The sequence below is a fragment of the Epinephelus moara genome, chromosome 9 (genome assembly GCF_006386435.1).
Source record: "Epinephelus moara isolate mb chromosome 9, YSFRI_EMoa_1.0, whole genome shotgun sequence".
Lineage (NCBI taxonomy): Eukaryota > Metazoa > Chordata > Actinopteri > Perciformes > Serranidae > Epinephelus > Epinephelus moara.
The window spans coordinates 13,499,986-13,523,084 of record NC_065514.1 but is presented as its reverse complement, the minus strand read 5'-3'; the positions used below and the strand labels follow the sequence as shown (position 1 = coordinate 13,523,084).

General features: G+C 40.3%; 1 protein-coding gene across 7 annotated transcripts in view; it reads left to right on the top strand.

The window, feature by feature from the left end:
• Positions 1-9,717: 9,717 nt before the first annotated feature.
• The window catches only part of LOC126395245 (transcription factor 4-like), a 314,524-nt gene continuing 301,142 nt past the window's right edge, over positions 9,718-23,099 (top strand). For 2 of the 7 annotated variants that reach the window (XM_050052559.1, XM_050052564.1), the window contains exons 1-3: positions 9,718-10,424; positions 10,743-10,781; positions 15,063-15,135. In XM_050052559.1, coding sequence (XP_049908516.1) covers positions 10,323-10,424; positions 10,743-10,781; positions 15,063-15,135 — 214 coding nt within the window. In that variant the 5' untranslated portion in view covers positions 9,718-10,322. The remainder of the gene's footprint in view (positions 10,425-10,742; positions 10,782-15,062; positions 15,136-23,099) is intronic. The other 5 variants (XM_050052562.1, XM_050052565.1, XM_050052560.1 and 2 more) reach the window with 5 other exon arrangements.

The window sequence follows — 23,099 nt, the reverse complement described above, 5'->3', positions numbered from 1 at the left end:
TATTTGTTTTTTCTTACAGAGGCATTGCTCTATGTCCTGCTGTGATAATGCCATGAAAACCGGTTGTCCTTATACCGAGACATCACTGTGTTTCCTGCCAGGATAGTGCCATGAAAAGTGGTTGTAATTTAGAGAGACAACGGTGTGTTTTCTGCCGGGGTTGTACCTGCAAAACACAGTTTTTCCACATTCATGTGCTTTTTTTTTTTTTTAACAATTTCCCCTCTGACTAAAGTGGAGGAAGCAGGCTAGGTAATCCCCTTCCCTACAAACTATTTACGAATCTGAAGTTTTGTTAGTGTCTTAGCTGTAGGGTTCCACCCATATTGTTTAAGATAGAAGTCTGATACAGATTCCTTTATAAGTTACTGAAGCTGCTGGTTGACAGTATTTTGCACACTGTGCGGTATTTGTTATCTCAGAGATCTGTACTCTGGTCAGGGTGGAAAAGCCTCTGAAGCAGCATTTTACATTAAGTATCTACTCACTGTTTAACTTGCTCCTGAAACCTCATCGCCCTTACAAGTGCATCAGTATGAGGTGTGCAAAGTCATCTAGTGGGCCGGATTGGACCCTTTGGCAGGCCGGTTCTGGCCCCCGGGCCGTATGTTTGACACCCCTGGTAAAAAAGCTGACCTTTTCTGTTTCTGAAATAGCAGACATTTTGAGATGTTGAAAAAAATGTTTACGCTAAAAACAAACAAACAAAAGTGACAGCAGCTTCTTCCTCTGTGGTGGATGGTTTGACTGTTTTTAGGAAGAGGGCGCTCGATGAGTTCAGCTAGAGGAGGAGGAGGATTGAGGAATGTTCCAGAATGCTGATACTGGGGACAGATTATACACACACACACACACACACACACACACACAAACACACAAACACGAAACAAACTTGAGCCAACACTCATCCACTCTCTTGCTTCCCTCTCCCTCTCTTTCTCTCCAGTCTCCAAGAGCACTCACACTTTTACACACTCATATACTTACACACACACTTATACACACACAAACACACACTCAGTGATCCGGGTGGAATCAAAGGGTATTAGCTGTGCGGTGCTCAGTTCCCCCGGTCCTTTCCCAGCATTCTCCACAGCTGTACGATTACACAGGTGTTTGGCAAAAACACACTGTTAGAGACCGCAGAGGGGCTGAGTGTGTGTGTGTGTGTGTGTGTGTGTATGTGTGTCTGCGTGCATCTGAGGGAGAGAGAGACAGAAAAAAAATGAATATGCATGTGTGGTTGCATGCATTTATTGTGTGTGTGCTTGCACAGCTTCCCCGCAGGAGTGTGTGCTTTCATGTGTATATATATGTGTGTATGTTTATACCATTAATTCCTCCCACTGACTCAGCCCTGCTATTTCCTTGACCACCACTATCATCACATTTTAAATTCTCTCCTGTCTCTTTTTTTTCTCCCCGTCTGTCCCTCAGTCTTCATTCATGTCTGTAGTTTTCTCAGAGAAGCTATCAGTGCTGCTCAAGAGCTGGGGACTTCAGATATGTCTCACAAGGTGTGTTGCCATCCACCTGTATTTATACACATTTTCAGTTTCTAGTGTAAATGACAAAAACCTGAATAGACAAAAAGTCACAATAAGTTTGTACACTTTGTTAAGGTTACACCGTATTCTTCTGCAATGATTCAGTGGCACTTGACTGGAGTATAAGCATTACCAACTGTTTATCTTGATGAGCCCAACTCTGAATATTCCCAGAACAGTAGTGAAGGGAAATGTGCATTTTTGTATTTTAATTTGCAGATTTTTTTTGAAATTCATTTAAAATTTGCATTAAATTCGGATAGAAACCTGACTACAGCTACTTTGGCTTCAACCACTGGCAGTGTTGATGAAAGAGCCACACAAAAAAAAAAAACCTCCCTATGTCTTTAAATGTCAGCATTCACTTGACTCTTTCACTTCACACACTATCTTTGCCTCACTCCGCCCACTCCCCAAGGGAGATGGGCCTCACAGTTTGATACCCTGTGGCCTAAAACGAGCGAGGCTTAAACAACATAAATTGTTACTTAAAAGGAACAGTACGTAAGATATAGGGGAATTTAGTGACATCTAGTGGTGGGATTGCAGGTTGCAACCAGCTGAAACTTCTCCTGGTTGGAATTCCTTGCTGTGACCCAAAATATCCACAGACGTCTCTTCCTCTCCAAAACAAACAGACCAGGTGGTTTTAACCAGTGTTAATTTTGTTGACGAAAACTATGACAACATTTTTCATCAATGAGGAAAACGAGATTATGACGAGCTAAAAATAGATCTTGATAATAAAAACTAAGACGAAATCTATGTTTCGTTTTCATTGACCAAACGAGATCTGATGAAACTGTTTGTGGTCGACTATGGGACACTGAAAGCCGAGAACGGCCAGGCTTGTAATTATCTTCAAATGCCACATGAGGGACAGGCTGGTTAACTCCAGAAAATACTACGATGTTTCGTTTGCCAGCAAAAACACACACACAGCGTAGCAGCATCAGCCATTAATGCAAGTTGTGAGCTGTAAATCAGCAGTAAATAATCAGCCATGTGTGCCTGACTTTGGATGGTGGAGCTGTTGGATTTGTGGAGTTCGTTAGTTGCAGCTGTTAGCAGTTAGCTCCACTTGTTAGCCGCTGAATGGCAGCGGAGCAAGCAGCCACCGGCTGCTGGACTTCACAACTGATCCCTGCAAGACTCCACTCAGATCCAGGCTGTTTCAGGAAGGTTTGTGGGTTGATGCTGTTTGACAGGCAGGTAGGAGGCTCAGTTATCTGTGAGTGTAGCTGTGCTGTAAGTATACAGTCTGAACTCAGAGTTTTTTCTGACAGTTAAGTTTTAATCACCATCTCAGACGTGAGCTTAAACCTCCAGACTAACATGTTGCAGATTAAGAAGAATTCAGGCTTTAAAAAATATTTTTTTCTACTTCGATAAGTCAGAGTTTACAATGAACCTTAAATGCTAACTATTTACATATAAACCACAACATTTATGCCAGAGAATACAGGTATACTGTATATTAGCATTTTTACAATGTATCTTTTGCACAGTGTAAAAACTTTGTTAAAAAAAAAAAAAATCTGTGATATTTTGTACAGGCCAGCATTTCCGTATTATCCAGTTGTTCCATTAACTGAGTGACACTGGGAAATATGTTTCACATGCAGCTCATTATGTAATAACCTCTATCTATCAAGGATGGTTTTTGCAGCTCAGTTTTGACCCAGATGTGACAGACGTGCTGTGTTCTGTGTCAAACCATAACTGTGCATTCCTGCTCTGTTTCAAGGTTGAATCACTCAGACTAAACCAGGATATGTTGTTAGAATGTTATGTAACTCTTTCCTGCGTTCACATGTTGATAATGAGAGAGAAACGGTGAGAAGTTGACAGCTCAGCTTTTGTTGAATTGAAGATGAGACAGGGTCAGACAGTCCTATGAACTGATGGAAGCATGAAATAAATTAAGCAAGAAGAGTGTTTTCATGAATGTGCTCACATTTCATTAAACTTATTGGCCACAGAGAATAGATCACAGACCATGAGAGTCCGAGTGACAGTTTTAACAGATGAACTCTTCTCCCTGATTTTTCTGTTTTACTTATTTATTTTTTATTTGTCCTACTTTCTTTTCTTTCATTCTTTCTTTTATCCAATATTATGACTTTCCTCAGCAATAACATTGGTCATTTGTTCAAACTGATTAACACTACCTATGTTTATGTTTTCATCCCTAAAGATCCAGTGTGCAGGATATAGGGGCATCTGTTGACAGAAATGGTATATCGTTTTCATTCGTTTATAATCACCTGAAAATGAAAATGTTTGTTTTTTCATTACCGTAGAATATAATTATATCTACATACGGAGCAGGTCCTCCTACATGTAGCCTGCCAGGTTGCTCTACAGTAGTCCAGAACATACAAATCAAACACTGGCTCTATTCACATTTTCCTGTTGGCCACCGTAGTACTCCTACTTGCTTGGCACACGTGATGAAGTTTCAGGTGGTTGCAGTCTGCAACATTACCTCTAAATACCACTAAGTCCTACACACTAGACCTTAAATGCAGCATTCATTAACTGATTTATTTTTTGCCGGTTAAGTGCAGTGGAACAAGCTAGAGTTGCGCCAATACCAGTATCAGAAATGCCTCCAGTATTGTTTAAATGCTGGATCAGTTATCAGCAAGTACACAAGTCTATGCACAGATCCGATACCATGTAATTTAGTGATAAACTGTAAAGCAGTTTTAGACTTGGATAAAAGTAAGATGTTCCCAGAAATTAATTCTTTTTTGCTGCTTTAAAAAAAGTAGCCTACACAGCAAGTTGTACTGTGCAGCTACTGACAACTTCTGTTTTAGAGCAGCAAAAAAAAAATTCCAGTAAATAGTGTAACATTGGCAGCAACAAGCTGTCAAACTAGATATTAAATGAAAGTTCAGTCAGGAACACTTTAGTCAAAGAAAACTTTATTTCCATTTACAATAATATATTTGGCAGTATCGCTCTGTTCTGGGGCCTCTCTGCCTTTCCTCGGGCCTACGCAGACAGCCTCTTCCATGCGCCTGCATAGAAAGCCTTAAGGCGGAGAGAGCACACCTCTCTGCCCTTCCATGTGCCTACATGGAAAGCCTAAGGCAGGGAGAGCAGCAGCAAAGACCCCCCGGGAACAGAACAGTGCCAGCATCAATGACAAACAGAAATGACATTGATATGTCAGACACAACATGAAAAGGAGGAGCTGGGGCGGCGGCAGGTTGCAAAGCAGCTTGCAGAGGAAGCAGCGACAGTAGGCAGGCCAGAGCAGTTTAAATAGGCCGTCCTGAATGAGATTTGCCAATTGGTTGCATAGAAAGGAATCATGTGATCTATCAGCTGACTCCCTTCCATCAATCAGCTGCTCCATCAGTCGATTGGGCTGCTTCAGATCAGAACTAACGCTTTGCTTAATTTCTGTTGTTTGTTCATGTTTTACAAAGGTTTTAATCTGAGCCGTGCCATACAACAATTACACAAGCATTTTACATCCACACAGGGTTATTGGTATAATGCTGATATTTATGTGTGTGATTCATATTGTCAGATGTAGACGCCAACATTCAGTCATGAGATCAGTGACTTTGTTTATTTGTACAAAATATTCTGGGTTTTTCCCTTATTCCAAAAATGACAATATTCATACTAAGCAGTTCACATGGCCAATAAAAATGAATATTCCGCCAGTATTCCCATTCACATGAAGCTGTGCATACTCTGATTAACAGGCCCTGATGTCATTTATCACATTAAAATGTGGAAAAGTGGAATGACTGGAGCCACTTGTGCCATTTTGCTTCTTTGTGCCTGAGTAAGATTTTTTCCAGCAGTGGCGGACTTGTTTGACTGTGCGAAGACAGCCTCCTTTGTTCTTTCCTTGGCGTTGAGATATTTGTGCATGTGTAAAAAACCTGTTGATATCCAAGTCTTTCATAATGCTTAAAAGTAGGTGTGTTTCTCCCTCGGAATTGAAATTTGGGTTTTTCTTTTGGGCGTGCGTAAAAACAGCGATAAAAACCCCAACAGAAACACATATTCCGAATGTGCAGTATACATGTCCAAAGAAAGCTCCTAAAACCCAAATATTAACAGCATATCCCACATGTCTTAATTAGAAAAAAACAATTATTCTTTTGGATAAGGTCGTCATATTCGTAAAAAATAATTGAGTATATAATTGAAGTATTATACATGTAGGATTAGAGCTTAGATCGGGCCCAAAAAATTCAACTAAATTCAAATTCAATTAACTGTAATTACGGGCCCGAGCCCGATTTAAACCTGACATTTTTCAATAAGTTGGCTGTTATAATTAACGCTAAGGACACACCGAGCGCGTTAGTGCCGCGGAAGTCCTGCGAGTGTACTCGCAGGCGCTTGACTGTCCACACAGGCAGCGCATTTCTCCTGCGCTCTCCGCGCCGGTTAAACATCGACTCCACTCGTCTGTTCCCGTCAGTACTCATTTTTTCACTTCAACAGGGCATTTTAAACATGGGTAAGTCCTTATTTTCATCGTTTTTTATAACGTAATATGTTAATGACAATTTGTCATTGCATGTCCATGTATTGAGCGTGTTGGGTAAACACTGAATGAATAGGGCATATTTTTTGGAGGCACGCAAAGCTGCTGTCCCTCCCACTTATCTCTATCACCTCCTCTCTCTCTCTCTTTCTGTATGTGTGAATTGCAACCCCCAACCTGTAGCCATTTCTCTCTCTCTCATATCTGACTCTCTCTCTCTCTCTCTCTCTCTCTCTCTCTCTCTCTCTCATATCTGACCGGGCCGGCCTGGGCCCGTCAGAGGGGTGGGGGGTCCCGGCCCGACCCGGCTTGGGCCCGCGGGCCAGGTCGGGCTCAGGCAGAGAATCTAAGCTCTATGTAGGATGACATGATTGACTGCAATATGACCTGATTAATCATCACAGTTTACAGTTTGTTTGGCTGCACTGTAAACACATAGAGCAGTTGCTCCTCTATTATATTCCTGACGGTATGGCTGATCAAAGCGTGTTTGCTGCCCTCAGTGCTCGATACACTTTCACTCAAACACACCTGCTAGTACTACCACTAACTACAAGTTAACCAGGACTGAAATCTTACATAATCTTGGTTTCTTTTAACCCAAAATGTATACTTTTTCTAACCTTAACCAAGTACTTCTATTTGCCTAATCTTAAAAAAACCTATCTGTTCTGCAGATAGATGATACATTTACATTTACTCACCTATGTTATTCCGTTAGTGTCATAGGAACTCATTTCAACACATCATTAGGCTTGTTTAAGATGTGGTTTAAGGTGTGGTTCATCTCAAACAAGCCTCATCTTTTCATGGCATACATGTTAGTTTGCCAACTTGTTTTGACTTGACAACATAGCAAGAGTGTTCATTATTTTTTAGCGACTTAAAGTGATTGAATGTCAGTGGCCCATGACATCAAATTATGACGCGCTAGGCACCCCTTGTTCTTCAGTTTTGGATGTTCAGTGATCTCATGTCAATTTATGCTAGTAACATGCATCGTCTCTTTTAAAAAAAAAAACATGTTTTTTTGTTATTTCCCTAGGTTTAGGCCACAAAAGCACGTAGTTAGGTTCAGAAAGAAACATCACTGGCACAGTTTGCCTAACGTACCAGCACACTGCGTTTTTATTATTTAATCAACTCGATTGACTTTGGGTTTCACACTTGACACAAATAGCAGGCTCCAAGGTGAAAGTCCAGAGTTTGTTTGACCCATCTACCTCCCCTCCCATCAGCTCCATGCAGACTTTCTCGCTCTGTATAACATGGTAGTTGCCTGGAGTGTCAACAAATGCTGCCACCCTGAGGCCTGTACTACAAAGCAGGATTTGAAGTTTGCGAGGTAACTTCGGGGTTAACTCTGGATTTTCAGTACTATGAAACTGGTTCTCTTTTTACCGGGATGAATCACCGTGGTAACTGATAATGAACAGCTAACCTTATGTTATGTTCAGGATATCAGATCACAGCCTGTCAACACCCCGACCTCTGACCAATGAGACCACTGAAGATAAAGTATCCATGAACGAAGGTCCGGGATCTCAGATAAAAAAAAACAGAGGGGCCTATACTGTGCATTGTTACAGGTCAGTAGAATGATTTAATTGTTCCAGGTCTCTATTTTTATGGATTTAAAACAGAGCTTCTAACAAATGGAGAGATCGTTAACAACACTGAACACATGATTTTAGCGGTATTTAAACTTTAAAGTTCACTTCAGTCAGCAGTGACAGTGTTGCTGTTTTACACTGATTCCATCACTGCAGCTCAGAATAACATGAGACACCTGTGTAATGAGAACTAAGATAAAACAGACCCATTATTTATTTGGCTCCTGTTATTATAAATGCAACATTTTAGTCAGATAGACCCGATCAGTCATTAACTACTTTTCCACCCATTACTTTAGCAGAAACAGTCTGACATTACTTTAAAGTGTTTTATTCTTTTTTTTAGTCGCTCGTAATTAACCTTGCCTCTTTCACATGAACGTGCTCCTGGCTGGATAGGAGAACCTAGAGTTGACTGAATTAGTTGATAACCAGCTTTGTAGTACCAGTTATCCAGACGGCCAAAGTTTAGTCAGACCAGACAGCGAGAAGATATCCAGGGTAAGTTGAACTGGCTTCGTAGTACAGACCTCTGGTCGTTTCATACTGTTGCTAAAGGCTTGCTAGGTGGCTGACGCATCAGTATTTGACGAGTTGGGAGTGAGACCAGGTTGAATTGACTCAATTCATGCCTTTTGTGGTAATATAATATGTGCTGTGGTGGATTTTTTGGTACTCTGGGACAAAAAAAGCTTGGGCTGACAAGGCTGGCGCCTATTGAGGGCATTTTGTTGTCCTCAAAACAGGGCCACACTTTTGGCAAATAACGCAAGACCTGCCTTAGTTTATGAGTTACTGTATGGCACAATTTCCCAAATGAATTTTCAATTAATCAAAGTGCAAAAAAAATTAAATCTGTGGCTTTTTGGGGACCGGGCGTCTTTGCCTGGTTGGCAGTCAGCCACGGTGCTGTCACTATATGCAGTGTCGGTCAGGTGCGTCCCGGCTTGATAAAGTGGATAAAGAGAGTTGTGTTGTGTTTACTGTCCACTTCATGTCTGACAAGATCTTCCTGTCAACACTTATAAAATAAAAAAAACTCTGATGAAACCCACCTCGGATCAGGAACCCAACACAGATTCAAACATGCTTGCACTTATGTATTTTGCAACACCAGTGAGTGGCTGTGTGCTGTCTTAGTGCGTTCTGCATAAGCTGTTACATGGCTTGTAGTTTGTTTGAGAGTGAAAGGCTGTGAAGGGCCAACAGGCAGGACCACTTTACACTGCAACAAATAAGCCTTTATGTCGTACCTGCACCTGTGTGTTTTTGCTGACTTTTTTTCTCTGAGAGAAACCCGCACATGCAGGGTGTAATTTGCAGAAATAGGCCAGTCATTTTAAACCTGCAGGCTGTGGGCTGCACGGAAAAAAAAAGAGGCGAGAGAAAAAAAAAAGCAAAGTACTGCAAAGTATTTCCAGAGAGGTGGGTTTTGGCGCTGTTGTAGTTTAAGTGGTGACCCATGGGGGGGTTACCATGCAGGTCAGCACTGCACTTGTTTCAATGCACTTGTTAGTGTAACCAATAAAAAAGGAATATTACAAAAAATATGTAAAGAAAGATGCATGAATAGATAGGTGTGTAAAATAAATACAAATAATAATAAAAAAATAAAAATGAAAAGATGAAATAAATATATTTAACACTTAAAAAAATAGTAACATTTTAAAATAATGATTTAATAAAAGTTTTATCTAGTTTGGGGTGAAATAGAAAAAGGAAAAAATAAAAGAATCACCTTTGCCTACCCCAATTAGCCCAATTAACCCATTCCAAATCAAACCAGCCAATCACCGCACCAATCAGCCAATCAATCAAAGCAACAAACCAATTTTTCTTTAAAATATATTTATTTTTCCTGCACATTTTCTGCTCTCTCCCGTAGCAGCAGCAGCTCGGCGCGGTGGTGTTGGACGAGAACGTAAGCTAGGTGGCCGCACGAACACATTTATTACACCGAGGCTGTGCCAGACGCACATGGGATCCGTCCTGCGTACCCGGGGATCTTCAGCACCCGCAGCCGAGCGGAGGGGACCCTCAGCCCGGTCAGGAGCAGCGCGCACCCCGCCTGGACTCTTCCTCTGACACACAACACAAACAACACAAACAGAAACAACCCACTAACACATTTGTGAGATGATCTTTTTCCTCCCCGGGAGGCTCGCGGAGACACAGCGTGTTATTTATTTATATCGTGTGTGAGCCTGACAGTCAGCCGCGGCGGACAAACTGCGTCTTAACGCGGAGAGCTCGGACTTGTTCGGCTGGAGAAAACGCACCAAAAACACACGCGTTTAAAAAACACTCCCGTCCTGTCGCACCCCCCTCTCTCTTTCTTTTCTTTTATTTCCTGTCAGTTTTTTTCTCTCTTGCGATTTATTTCGTTGCTGCCAAAACCAGGAACCCGACAGGACTGAGCCCCTGCGCCGAGGATGAAAGAAAACTAGAATTGTGATCGAGGCTTGTGAGGTTGTTTTACTGGATTTATTTCGCTGTGGAGGAAAAAAGAGACCCGGGAGCGGAGCGGTGCGCAAAACGCAAAGCCGAGGTCTTCCTCTCTTCTCCCTCCCTCTATCTCTCCATCTATCAATCTGTCTACCTGTCCTCTCCTATCGATCTATCTCTTCATTTGTTTCCATGTTTTTAGGTCCGTGCGATTTTGCTAAAATGCATCATCAACAGCGGATGGCAGCTTTGGGAACAGACAAGGAACTGAGTGACTTGCTGGATTTCAGCGCGGTAAGGAGACAAACGCTCTTCTTCTTGCTGTTTATATGAATATAATGAGTAGTATGATGACAGGAGAGGAACATAAACGCGTCCTGTAGGCTTCTTACAGCCACCACTGTTTACATTTCTTTACTGTATGAGTTGCACGGCACATAATCCTGCACATTTTTAAGCCTTCACTCAGTCTAAGTATTTGCACAAAAGTGTGTTTATGTAGAGTAACTTGCAGAAAAGTCAGTGCATATTTGTATTTTCATTTTTGTTTGTGTGTGTGTGTGTGTGTGCAGAGAATTGTGATGCTGCATTAGTAATTTTGTTGTCTTATAGATGCGAAACAGCGATTTGAAAATGTTCCCAACATCCATGGTAGTATATCTCATTTTAAGTCCTTTTTTCCTTCATGTGTAGCCTGCTTCTTCTGCCCATGATAGGATTTAGAAAATGTTTCCTTTTTATTTTTTATTTTTAATGTCTGTGTGTGAGTTTCTAGGCTGCTCCATGCACCGTGTTGTACAGAATATTTCAGATGCAAAATGCTCGATGTGGAATCATGAACCTGCATGACAGTCACACACAAGACAGAAATGTGTCACACTTCTCTTCCCGCAGTGTAAATGTTCTTGCAGCAGGCTGTTAAAATCACTCCGTTTAAAAGTTTAGTTTGGTTTTTTTTTTTGCCTGTGTTGTGAACTTGACGGACAGGAAATAGTGCCCCCCCCCCCCCCCTCCTGCTCTCGGCCATGTTTTCCCTGCGCCTCTCCTCCTTTGGGAGCAACTTTGTTCTGAAGAGGAGGAGGAGGAGGAGGAGAGGGAAAAAAACCTGAAACACCCCAAAATGAAAAAAAAAAGTCTGACATTAATCCTGTTATGAAACGTAGAGAGACAGCATGAACATAATGACATCAGAACATATCACCAGGATGAGGCTAGTGATGCTGGATGAGATGCAAAGAAAGGAGAGGAAATCACATTTATTCTCACATTTTTTCTCGTAATATTGTAAGTTCCTGCAAGACTAGTGCAATGCAATAAACAAATAAGACCCCAGCTGAGGCCTGCGTGTGCAACGTAGGTGACTGGGGTAGTCTGGTTATCGTAGAGACGTACAATATCAGAGGATCTCTGTAGTAAAATAGTGAGTCTGGTGTTGCTGCACCTTTCAGTCGCTACTGGAATTTTAATGCAATAAACAAATATAAGATCATACATGAGGCCTAAATACACACTAAAACTGACCATGCAGCAGCATTATAGAGATATTATAACAATATCAAAGCAGATTTGAATTTAAAAGCTATTAAAAGAGGAATATAACCTGCAAAATAATCCCCTGTAGCTACAGTAGAACATAAACACCATAATCTCTGAATACCACAGGAACATTATAAGACTGTTATTGTGAGATTTTTAACAAAGGACATACAATAAGATCACTATTTAACATCTAAAGCAATATTGTGATAATTAAAAATACATGCTGTATCGGTTTTATAGGCCTGTATATATCATAAATGCATTGTTAAAGCCCCTATAGAAGTGAAATAGTGTATGAGTGCTATAAATGTCTGATATAATCACTGTAAACTCATTATTTGGTGGCACTTTAACAACAGTGAGGATATATTATAATGACATTTATTTTTAAAAAGGCTTACAATATAATAAATGAATAATTACCTACCATAGATATATGTTAACCCATGTAATAATATTACTGGAATATTTTTAAGCTGTTTTAGAGGCTGTTTATTAAAAAAAAAAAAAAAGAACCACAGAGACATATCAAGTTTCTATAGGAATACTGTGATGATACAGATATGCAGTATACTTAATATAGTGATGCATGTGTCTACCATAAATTCTGCTACTCATTATTTAATAACTCTTGAGTCTCTTAACAGGTTTCCAAAAATGTCAATCAGCCTGTCTTAAATTATATTTCTTGAAAAAACATTCAAACAAAGGAGGGCAGCAGCAGCTCGAACGTGTCTCTTCTCATTAAAAACGCAGGCCGGTCGCATTAATTTATGCGATCATCTGTCTTTGCACGCCCACAAGCTGACACCCGCAGCTCAGAGTGGGTTCGACTGGGATATCGATAGACCTGCTAATAATCAGAATCAGATCTTTTATCTCGCAAACATTTGTTTTCTCCTCATTCGTCGCAGCCGCGAGGGAGCGACCTCAGCATCCAGCGTACACACCTTACAGGCCCCACAGGCTGTATTAAGAACAATGCCACATCGAGTGTTTATTGTCTTAGTCGGGGTTTTAATTTGCTTATATTGTGGTGTGTTTCAAAAGGAAAAGAAAAATTCCCCTAAAAGCTCAAGTGAAAGTGTGAGGCTTCGGAGTGTGTTCACGATCACTGAGATCCCCCCATCAAACAGGCCGACACACAGGCCTGGTGTTTATCCAGAGAGGTTATCTATCGGGGTCAGATGTCTCGCTTTGATGAAGTGTTTTCTTGGGGAAGCTTTACAGTAGCTCGTACATTAAAACAACAGGAATCAGTATTCAGCTTCTGTCTCTGTCTTAACGTGGGCTTATTTTCCTGTAGATGTGTAGAGCAGATGGTGACTAGTTCTGATGATTATCTCATATGTTTAAGTCAGATATGAAGTAGATATGAAGTGTTTCATTCCAAAATGGCATTTGGCAAAAGTGACACGTTTGAATGAAAACACATTTATATTAAATTGAGCAGGTGATTTAAGCGATCCTGTTTATTTATCACAGATGCTGAATGAGGAATTTTTTTTTTCCTGCCTCCCAAAAAATGTTCCCACAGTGTTTTGGAAAATGAACCCTTCATATCTGTGTTCAGCTAAGAGCTGAGAGTCTGTGTGGTCATTAGGGCTGGGTGTCGAACCTCCATGTGCTTTGCGTACAGACTGAAATGTGTCCATAGCGTTGAGAATTGGAAACACTCAAGTACGGAAAGCTGGCATCAAGAGGTGTGGACTTGAGTCATGGACCTGTTTACTTTAGACTTGACTTTACATTTAAAAGATCCTTGCACCTCAACTTTTTCTATAATTCCAATGACTACTGACTTTAAAAAAAAATTGAATTTATTATTTCTGTACATTTACCATGCTGTCTGTAAAGTTGTGTCTAGACCAATGCGCCGCTTGCATAAATATGGCTGCTGGAGTGTTTTTTCTTTGTAAGTAACTCTTGTTCCAGGTTACTGCGGAAAGCAGCTAGTGCTAATGTTAGTGCTAACTTGGTTCATAGTTAAGTCCAACCGGTAGCTGGAATCAAGTAGCACGTTCAGACCATGGTTTTGCTTGGATTTGTCTCTTTACAGTACTGGAACTGAGTAGTAGACTTTTGGGTGCCCAGACAGTGACACTAAATTTGTCTTTTATTACAGATTCTCAGTAATTTCAGGAGACTTTCAACGCTAATAAACTTTAGCAACTTAACATCGCGCAAATTTTTCACTCAACTTTAGACAGTTTCCATGGATGCGAATTTGCCTCTTTTCGCATCTCTGCATCGACTTTCTATGTAATCATGCCTTGAAAACATTCCTTTGCGCTTGGTCTGAACACACTTTTACTCTGTTAAAAATTTATATAATTTGTTGAAGTGCACACACTGACTTGTTCAGAAGTTAAAACACAGAGTACTCACATGTGCTTTGGGACCTTGACTTCAGACTTGCCTTACTTGTCTACCCATTGGACATGACTTGGGTATTCTTAGTCTTGTCTTGGAACCTGACTTGGGATTTACCTGTCCTGGGACTTTTAATCTGTCCTCCCATGGACTTTGGACTTGCCTGTCTTGATTCCGAACTTGTTGGCCTTGAAATGGTTTCATGACTTAGAACTTGTTGGAGTTCTATCGAGACTTTATTCTGGACGTACCCTTCATGTTTATAGACTTGACTCTGGACTTGTTGGCCTTGAAATGGGGCTTAATTCAGAACTTGTTGGACTTTTTCTGGGACTTGGCTGCCATCACTTAGGACCTGACTCTGGACTTGCTGGTCATGATTTGGGACTTGATAGCAAAGATTTAGGATTACTTGCGACTTGCAAAACAGTGACTTTGTCCCACCTCTGCAGGCAGTAAATTCTTGGTCAATTTTATAATTAGATTTTTCTCTGATCCTGATTTCTATTAAAGTCTTGCTAATTTTAAATGCAGTTGCTTGAAACCTCTTGCACAACTACTTGTGCTAGGAAAATATTCGACATTTGAAACTTTGGCTTCTTTTGTTAAATAAAAAACAAATTCAGTAATATCTTGAAAAAAAAGATGATTTTGGCAGTGGCTCCAAAATTGAAGCTCGTATTGAAATGATACCCAGCCCTAGTGATGATGTACCTTTTGTCTTCTTGGTAGACATCCACAAAGAGTTTCCTTCCAAAACGAGACATTTACGATATTAAAAGCAGAAAAACAAAGCTTTAATAAGATGCAAATAAAGAACATTAAATTTAAAACATTTCCCCACAAGATTATAATGTGATGAGAATCTGGCAGCAGCATTTTTTTTCAGCCAAATGTTGCCCTGGCGTTTTGGAATGAAGCTTTTCATGTTTAGCCGCAGTGATGATTCTGTAGAGATGTGTCTTGCTGTCTGCAGTGTCAGTGCTCTCGGAGGTAATGTGCGCTCTGTTTGTCTTGTAGATGTTTTCCCCTCCTGTTAGCAGTGGAAAGAACGGGCCGACCTCCCTGGGGAGCGGACATTTCTCCGGCTCAAGTACGTCAGCTTTCTCCTTTTTTTTCCCCCCTTCTTCTTCATCTCCTCCTCTTTTCTTTCAACTCTCTCTCAGCCTCCTCCTCTCTTTCCTCTTACACCTGCTCACTGCTGCTTTGCTTGCGGTTTAGATTTTCTTGTGTGGGTATGACTATGTTTTGTACATTCAGATGCAGTTTTGGGGGTTTTATGCTGTTTTGCTTTGTGGATTACTTTTTATTTTGAGGAGACTTGAAAAATTGCAGGATATTTTTGATATGCTTATATTCTTTGAATGCTCTGTTTGGCTTTGTGGAGCTGGTTGGTTTTCTGCACTAAAATTTTGGTTAAGATGTCACATGTTGCTTAAACAATGAGGTGGCCTGGTTTGATTATATGGCTTTGATTATGGTTTAGTCCATCTCTCAACACTTCCCTGTCTGTCACATTCAGCCCATTGATTCCTACTGAAGATATCCATCTCTAATAAGACTCAATAAATGTGTGGTTTTATTTAAATAAATACGAAAAAAAGATAAGCAAACTCCCGAAATAGCTGGGCACTGTGGTTTTTAGCAAAGACTACTCAAACAAGTTAGTGTATTTATTGGGGACTATTTTTAGAGGTGGATTAATACACACTTGTGCTTGATTTTGACCAAGTGACTACTGATGTTTATTTTTTTCTCATCACCTGCAACATACCTGGGTATCTGTGCTCATGGGAACTTTGTACGTGTGCTGTACATCTTAGTAAATGACGTATGAATGTTGCGGTGTAAAAAAAGGCCGTGAGGTGATGTTTTGATTTGTCGTGTTTCTTTATTTTTGGGCAACAAGTTTGTTTTTCAGCTGCTCAAGTTCATTCCTGAAGGAGACTTCCTGTTTTCCTGATTTGCTGCTCTCATTCTTTCCTGCCTGTGTGTGTGTGTTGTGGAGATCAGTTCACTGTGTTATTCTACACAGTGGTGTCAAACAGGTTTCATCAGTGGTGGAACGTGGTAGCTTTGACTTCAGAATGCTGGTGAGATTAGTAAATGGTAATGCAAGGGAGTTAGGAAAGCTGCTTCATGTGTCAGTCAGTGGTTCTTTCACCCATACACTGAGCCATTCATTCATTTTAAACATTCTCACTCCAAATTCATCAAATATAGCCACTTGGCCAGTGGCTCTGTGCTTAAACTATAACGCTCTAGGTAGCCCTCTAGCATCAGATTTGGATGGGCCAATGTCTGTCGAATTCTGCTTGTTACATGCTACAGGTCTTTTAAAATTTAGGCCTCACTACCAGACTTATTTAGGTGAAGGCAACAGCACTACTTGGTTAGGTTTACCTGGTTAAAAAACTCAAGTTGACTTTTGGTTTCACACAGGACACAAACACCAGCCTCCTGGGTGAAAGTCCTGTGGTTATCTGCCCATCCATTACCCTCCCCTCCTGTCCGTCTTACTTGGATGTTCTCGCTCTTTCTACTGGATGCTGTGGATGGGTTTACATTGGAGTTGGTTGAAAGCCTGGTGCGTCTCATAGAGTAGTAGCCTTGTGCGTTGATATGAAAAGCCAACGCCGCTGACCAGGCTGCCGTATTTGATGCCCTTGGAATGAGAACAGGTTGATTCATTCAGTCAGTCAGTCAGTCTGGATGCCAGTAAGTCAAAGAGTCAGTCTGTAACGACTCAGTGTGTTACTGATTGATTGAGTCAGTCAGTCAGTCACTTAGGCTATGTTCAGACTGATGTCACCGCCAAAAAAATCAATCGCCAAAGTGGTGCAGCGGCTAATCAAACACGTGTATATATTCCTGGTGGATAAGTTTATAATGTGAATGCCACATTTATACTGTCGATCTCATGATCATGGAGACAAAAGATCAAATAATTGTGACTTTCCAGAGTTGTAGAATCCTCTGTCAGAGTATAAAAAACGCTGTATGTCCATTAAGCCTTCTAACTCATGGAGGTCTTACTCAAACTGGACTTCCTCTATTGCTGTGGTTCCCAACTGGTCCAGTCTCAGAGTCCAGATTTCTCCATACTCATTAGTTCACGGTCCAAACAGTTCAATGTATTCAGCGTCCTACTTGCATTAAGCCATGTTATCAAGCTAGTTTGCTGTCTCTGTCAAGTAGTTGTCAGTCACTCAATCTACAGCAGGAAACGGCACTTAAAAATAAAATCTGGGTGCCAAAATTCATTGTGCTTACAAATAAAGTGTATTTTTTACAAACTAAACACTTTTGCGAGTTACTTGCGGTTCATCTGGTATGGACCCGCGACCCATCACCTGGGAACCACTGCTCTATTGTATTTCAAGCTTACTGGTACCAATCTCGGACCTATCGACTATCGGTCTGATGATGATAAACCTCTGAGCCAATATTTCGGTAGATCCGGTGTAGTAAGCAGATATCTGAATCAAGACTTCCTCATTGTGCTGGTCATTTTGGCTAATCTCTATAAGCAGATATCTGCATATGAATTCAGATACATTTGTAAAAAGCTAATATGACGCTAACTTGTCTTCAGACAACAGCCAGTGTGTTACGTCTCTCCTCACACACTTTTATCTGCCGTCCAAGCGTGATTGCTCAATGCTGCTTGGATTGCAAACGGAACTACAAATGGGAACCAGAACACTTCAGATACCAAAATCTTGTCCTATCTCTGCTGGCTTGGTGAGTGAGTAAGTTGGTTCCTCAGTGAGTTGTCAAGGTATGTTTATGTGTATCTGTGTGCAGCAGCTTTCTGGTAGTTCACCTACATTCATAATAGCATAGTGATTGATTACTTATTTACCAAGGAATTTTTTTGCTATTGCTTCTCTACTGTAGTCATAAGTATTAATTATTGCTTTTTATTAACAGATGTTCAAAGAAGTTGTGCTTGATATTTTTAGAAGTCACATGGCTAAGTGAGTCATCCTGCTCAGTGCAAAAACCCCACCTGGACTCCTGGAAGCAGGTGTCTGACTGATGAACATTGTATACAAAACCAAAGCTGACACTCCTACACTTTCTCATGAATAGTGGGCTCACAGGTCATAGTGTATGACCTGTGAGCAAATGGGTACTTTCTGCAATTAGCTCAATTGAGTGACATGTTATGCTGGCACATTACTTTTTTTGTGTTATATTTTGTCATATTTTCATATCACACTGTCAGTTCTTTTGTAAAAGAAAGTAGTATGAGCAACTTTTCCAAGTAGCTGTAGTTAACTGAACTAGATTTCTCCACTGGGTAACTTTGCTGTAGTTTACCTTCTTCCAGTGTAAACTACTTTGGGGCTTGAAGTGTCTTTCCTTACACTGCACATGTGTTTGGGGAGTTTAAATGCAACCTGAGTGCTTTAGTCTATAAGTCATTGATCAGGGAGTGATGATGATGTTCTGTTGGATTGCTGGGAGCTGTTTTCTCTTTTCATATATGTCATTTAAAAAGTTTCTTTTAAAAAGATTTAGTCGGGGAGATTGTGAGTTGTCAGTTGACTGTTGTTCAGCTTGAATCAATTGATGAACAGTCAAGTTTGCTAAATTTATCCCCAGTATTCTTATTTATTGATAGTATCTTCAATGAGCATATGGCAGGTATTTATATTGCAGTGATGATATGATATGATATGATCCTATGCTGCTGCTTTCTCTCTGGTTGGATGTGCAGTTCTATATGTTACCTCACTGATGTGATCATATGTCAGGTTGTAGGTGGTGCTGCGTTTCCCTATATTGTACTACACATGCGTTACGTTCCATCATATCTTCATTCTTCATGAGACAGACTCAACCTCCGGAGGATACTGTCTTTTTAAAATCTTTTCTGGAAGCTTTTCACAGAACACAGCCGGGTCGTTACTGTTGCTCCCGCTCATGTTATTTGCCTCTAAACGGCGTTCGGAAGCCATTTTGTTTGTTGGCTGGAAAACAGAGAGATGCCGAGACGTCTTCTTTGTTTACTGCTTCGTTGTGCGGTTGTTGTTGTTTGTGCTCTGCGGTTACGGCGGTGTTGTTTGCTCCCGTGCCGTGCATACAAATGCGAGGAAGGACGACAAATGTTACGATTTTGGGGAGGGAAAAAAAAAGGCCCGGTTTCTGTAGAATCTGTAGTTGGGCTTCGTTTTGCTGCTTCAGTGTGTGTCTTCATTTTGAGATTGTTGTGGTTTTTTTTTTCCTTTTGATACAGGAACACACACTGGTGTCACACACGCATGCACTCATCCCTGTACACAAATCACACTCTGTTTCTCGCGCACACACGTCTAAACACCCACATGTACAAGATGCAACACACACACACACACACACATACACACACACCCTCTGCTCACCCCTGCTGTGGCTTTCTGCAGGCCTCGGCATTTTGATGAGCCCGGCGCTGTTTGTGAATGCAGCTAATTAGAACTCTATAGACCTACACAACCATGAGAGCAGCGGTTTCCAAAGGCTGGGGCGAGGCCAGAGGCTGGGACATGCCGACACTGAACTGGGTCCACACACTTTGTGTTTCGCTCAGGTTGACAGACGTGGCTTTGGTTTAGTGACGTTAAAAAATATATATTTAACATACCTTTTAAAACATTGTATTCATATTCACACCTGTCTAGTAGGTCCTCCTCCTGCATTGGATTAACTCATCTTATCAGTTAATGTCAATTTATTTGGCATTTTAAAAACTCATAACAAAGCGGCATTGGCTCAAGGCCTGAATTGGACTTAGCAGCAACTCAAGGGCCACCAATGGGCCCAAAAACTGGCCAATTATACAGTGGAAAAAAACCCTTGTGTCTTCAAGGTGTCAACAATTCCTGACATCAGGAAATAAGGAAAGAAACACACACAAAGGTTGTTGAAATATTTATTCTAGCTGGATCCCTGTATGTTGTTGGTGTTATTATCCTTATGAGTTCTGAGAGAGCTTTATGACCTTAAAGAGTTAAAACTTGTACTTGTGAAGTAATCCCCAAAATTTGAGTTACAAAGCTTTCATTAGTGTGTGTGTTTTTTTTTTTTTAATATTTATTGAACTGTCTTTACCTTTTTTTTTTTTTTTATATGTATATGATATGTCATAAGAGAGAAAAGAGTCGAGTTAATATGTCTTACTTTAATTTAATATAATTTAGTGTTTGCATTAGTGGGGTAGTGGCCAAATTCCACCAAGGGCCCAAGTGCCAGGATGCAGTCCACAGCAGAGCACACTATTTACTTTTATCATCACGTTTTAAACACTTTTTATGAACCATAGCTTCAATTTCATTCAGTTGACGTCATATTTCTGATGTCGTGAGAGCAGGTTGGCTGGATGTATTGATGTCAACATGATGAGGAGGTTTGTAACTGAAGGGACAGTGGGACAGGACTTAAAATGTCACCAGCTCTTAGTCAGCAAGTTAGTTTCAACCGACTCACATCTGACTCTGCGACTGCATTATAGGTCTTCACAGTGTGCTGATTACGGATGTGTGCGATTTGTGGTCTAGAAGTTGCTAGATAACAGAAATACTAATCGGTCAAACTTATTATTGAGGTACTTATTATTTTATGCAGTTGCGATCACCCAGTGAAATTCCATTGTAATGATCATGAATGTTTCCTAAAGATTTATTGTAGTAAGATGTTTCGGAGGATAATGGGCAGTCTTCATAACGCATGTTAAAAAGTGCCACACATTTCAGTGGTGTTCAAAATACAACTTGGTCATTAACAATTTCAAATGGCTCTTATATACACAATGTTTTGTTTTATGTTTTCTGAGTTGAAACCCTTGTTTTAACATCTGGGAACATCCCTAGTGCTGATATGGGTTTTTGTACAGATACGAAAATAATAATAAAAAAAAAGACAAGTAGTATAATGTTTTGTTAAAACACAAGCAAGAACTGATAAGATACAGTCTAGAACTGGGACATTATGATTCAAGTCAGTATATATCTGGAAGAAGGGATGGAATGATAAAGTATTTCATCTCTGGTTGTGATAAAAAACACAGCCGGGCAACCAACAATAAAAAAAAACAGGTTGCAAGTGCACCAATTTAAAAAAGAAAATGCAAAAGATCTTAAACAGGCATTGACATTTTTAATATCCAAAGTTAAAATGCCATGTGTGTGTCTTAGTTGTGATTAGGGCTGCAACTAACCATTATTTTCATCGTCGACTAATCTGTCGATTATTTAATGATTAAGTCTATAACGTGTCAGAAAATAGTGGGGGGAAAATACAAAATACCCATAAGTGTCTCCTAAAGCCTGTCTTGTTTGGTCCACAACTCCAAGGATATTCATCTTGCTATTACAGAGTAAAGAAACCAGAAAATATTCACATTCACATTCTTTTTAATTGACTCAAACAGATTAATCATTATCAAATTGGTCTCTATCAAATTTAACAGTGTAGAACTAATCAAGTATCATGATATGCGATGCATTACAAATATTTTTGTCTCAAAAAATTAGTGCCATTTTAGGAGTTTTAAGCATATTTTGAATGTTATCTGGATAATACCGTAAATTGAATATTGAATATATGTCAAAATTAAACAAGAGTTTATACAAGCGAAGTATCTGTTGCATGAAAACCAGAAGTGCAAATGGGCTATTTGTAATTTTAGATTGAACAACACCAGAATTCCTTAAGTCAAAGGAAGATATAAAGGACTGGACAGAAACCAGAGGATCTGCAACCTCTGTGATGATAATCATGTGGGAGATGAGCATCATATTTTGTTTTAAAGTAAGAATGTAAGCTTCATGTCTTATAGAGAAAGGTATTTGCCTAAGTATTATTATAACCATCCATCTTTGTTTAAAGTAATTTTTTTATTACAATCAGATAAGCCCAAAGTTATTTGTAAACTATGTCCATACCATGTGGTAGTGAGTCAAATAGATGAGGCCAATAGAAATGGCGGGATAATCAGGACATGAAATTTTCACATCATCCCCTGCAAGTAAGTGTAGACGTTTGACACCCAGCTCTTACACCGCATCACAGTGATTTTACATCACATCCTCACTTTTAATCTCCTGTATTAACAGGTCTTTTGCCACCACACAGAAATTTCCAACTACAAAGAACGCAGTTTGTCCCTGAATGCTTTGAAAAATAGGTGGAGGTTGCCAAACGGGGTTACAGAAGACAACATCAACAGTAAAATTAGGACATAAAGGAGACATGAGCCTGGATGGAAGCACGAAACACAGAGGTGTATAAAAATAACACGTCAGTCAGACAGAGAGGTGGAGGAATAAAAGCAGGTTTTAGGATTTGGTGTATCTGATGCTTTTGAGGATAAGTAGTGACATTTTTTTTCCAAACACGTCTTCACGTAGAATTAGAATTTTGAAATGACAACCTTCACACAATGCTGTGAATAAATTTTGGTTTTGAAGCCCTCTCCTCGTTGGATGTAAGTCCTCGTATTTAGGGCGATAAATTCACCTTAAAACACAAAAGCGTCTAAACATAAACGCCACACAATCCCCACGAGTCCCGGCTGACACGCTCAGCCCACGGTCATCACCAACCAGGAAGTGGATTAGGCGTTTTAATTATTGGGAGATTTCGCCATTGTTGTTGTTTATTTTGGGATCATCCCTGGAAAGATAATGCACACTTCAAACTCTGTGTGTGTTTCTAATCTCCTCCTGGATGAAGCCGTTCAGCGAGCGGCTTCACTCTGCCTGTCAAAACCGCTGCCACCACCACTCGTCTATTTCAGGTCTTGGCTGGTTGTGGTGTTTTTCCTTTTTTTTTTTTTTTTTTTTTAAACGCGTAACCTCACAGATCCGCTGTTTGTCTCCCTGTCAATGGTGTTGGAAGGGGACTGAGGTGTGTGTGCGTGTATGTGTGTGTGTGTGTGTGTGACAGAGAGAGAGAGAGAGAGAGAGAGAGATGTGTATATACATAGGAGAATATGTGTTGAGCTTATGTGTGTCTGTCATATTTTAAGTGTGTGTTCTTGTGTGTGTGTGTGTGTGTGTGTGTGTGTGTGTG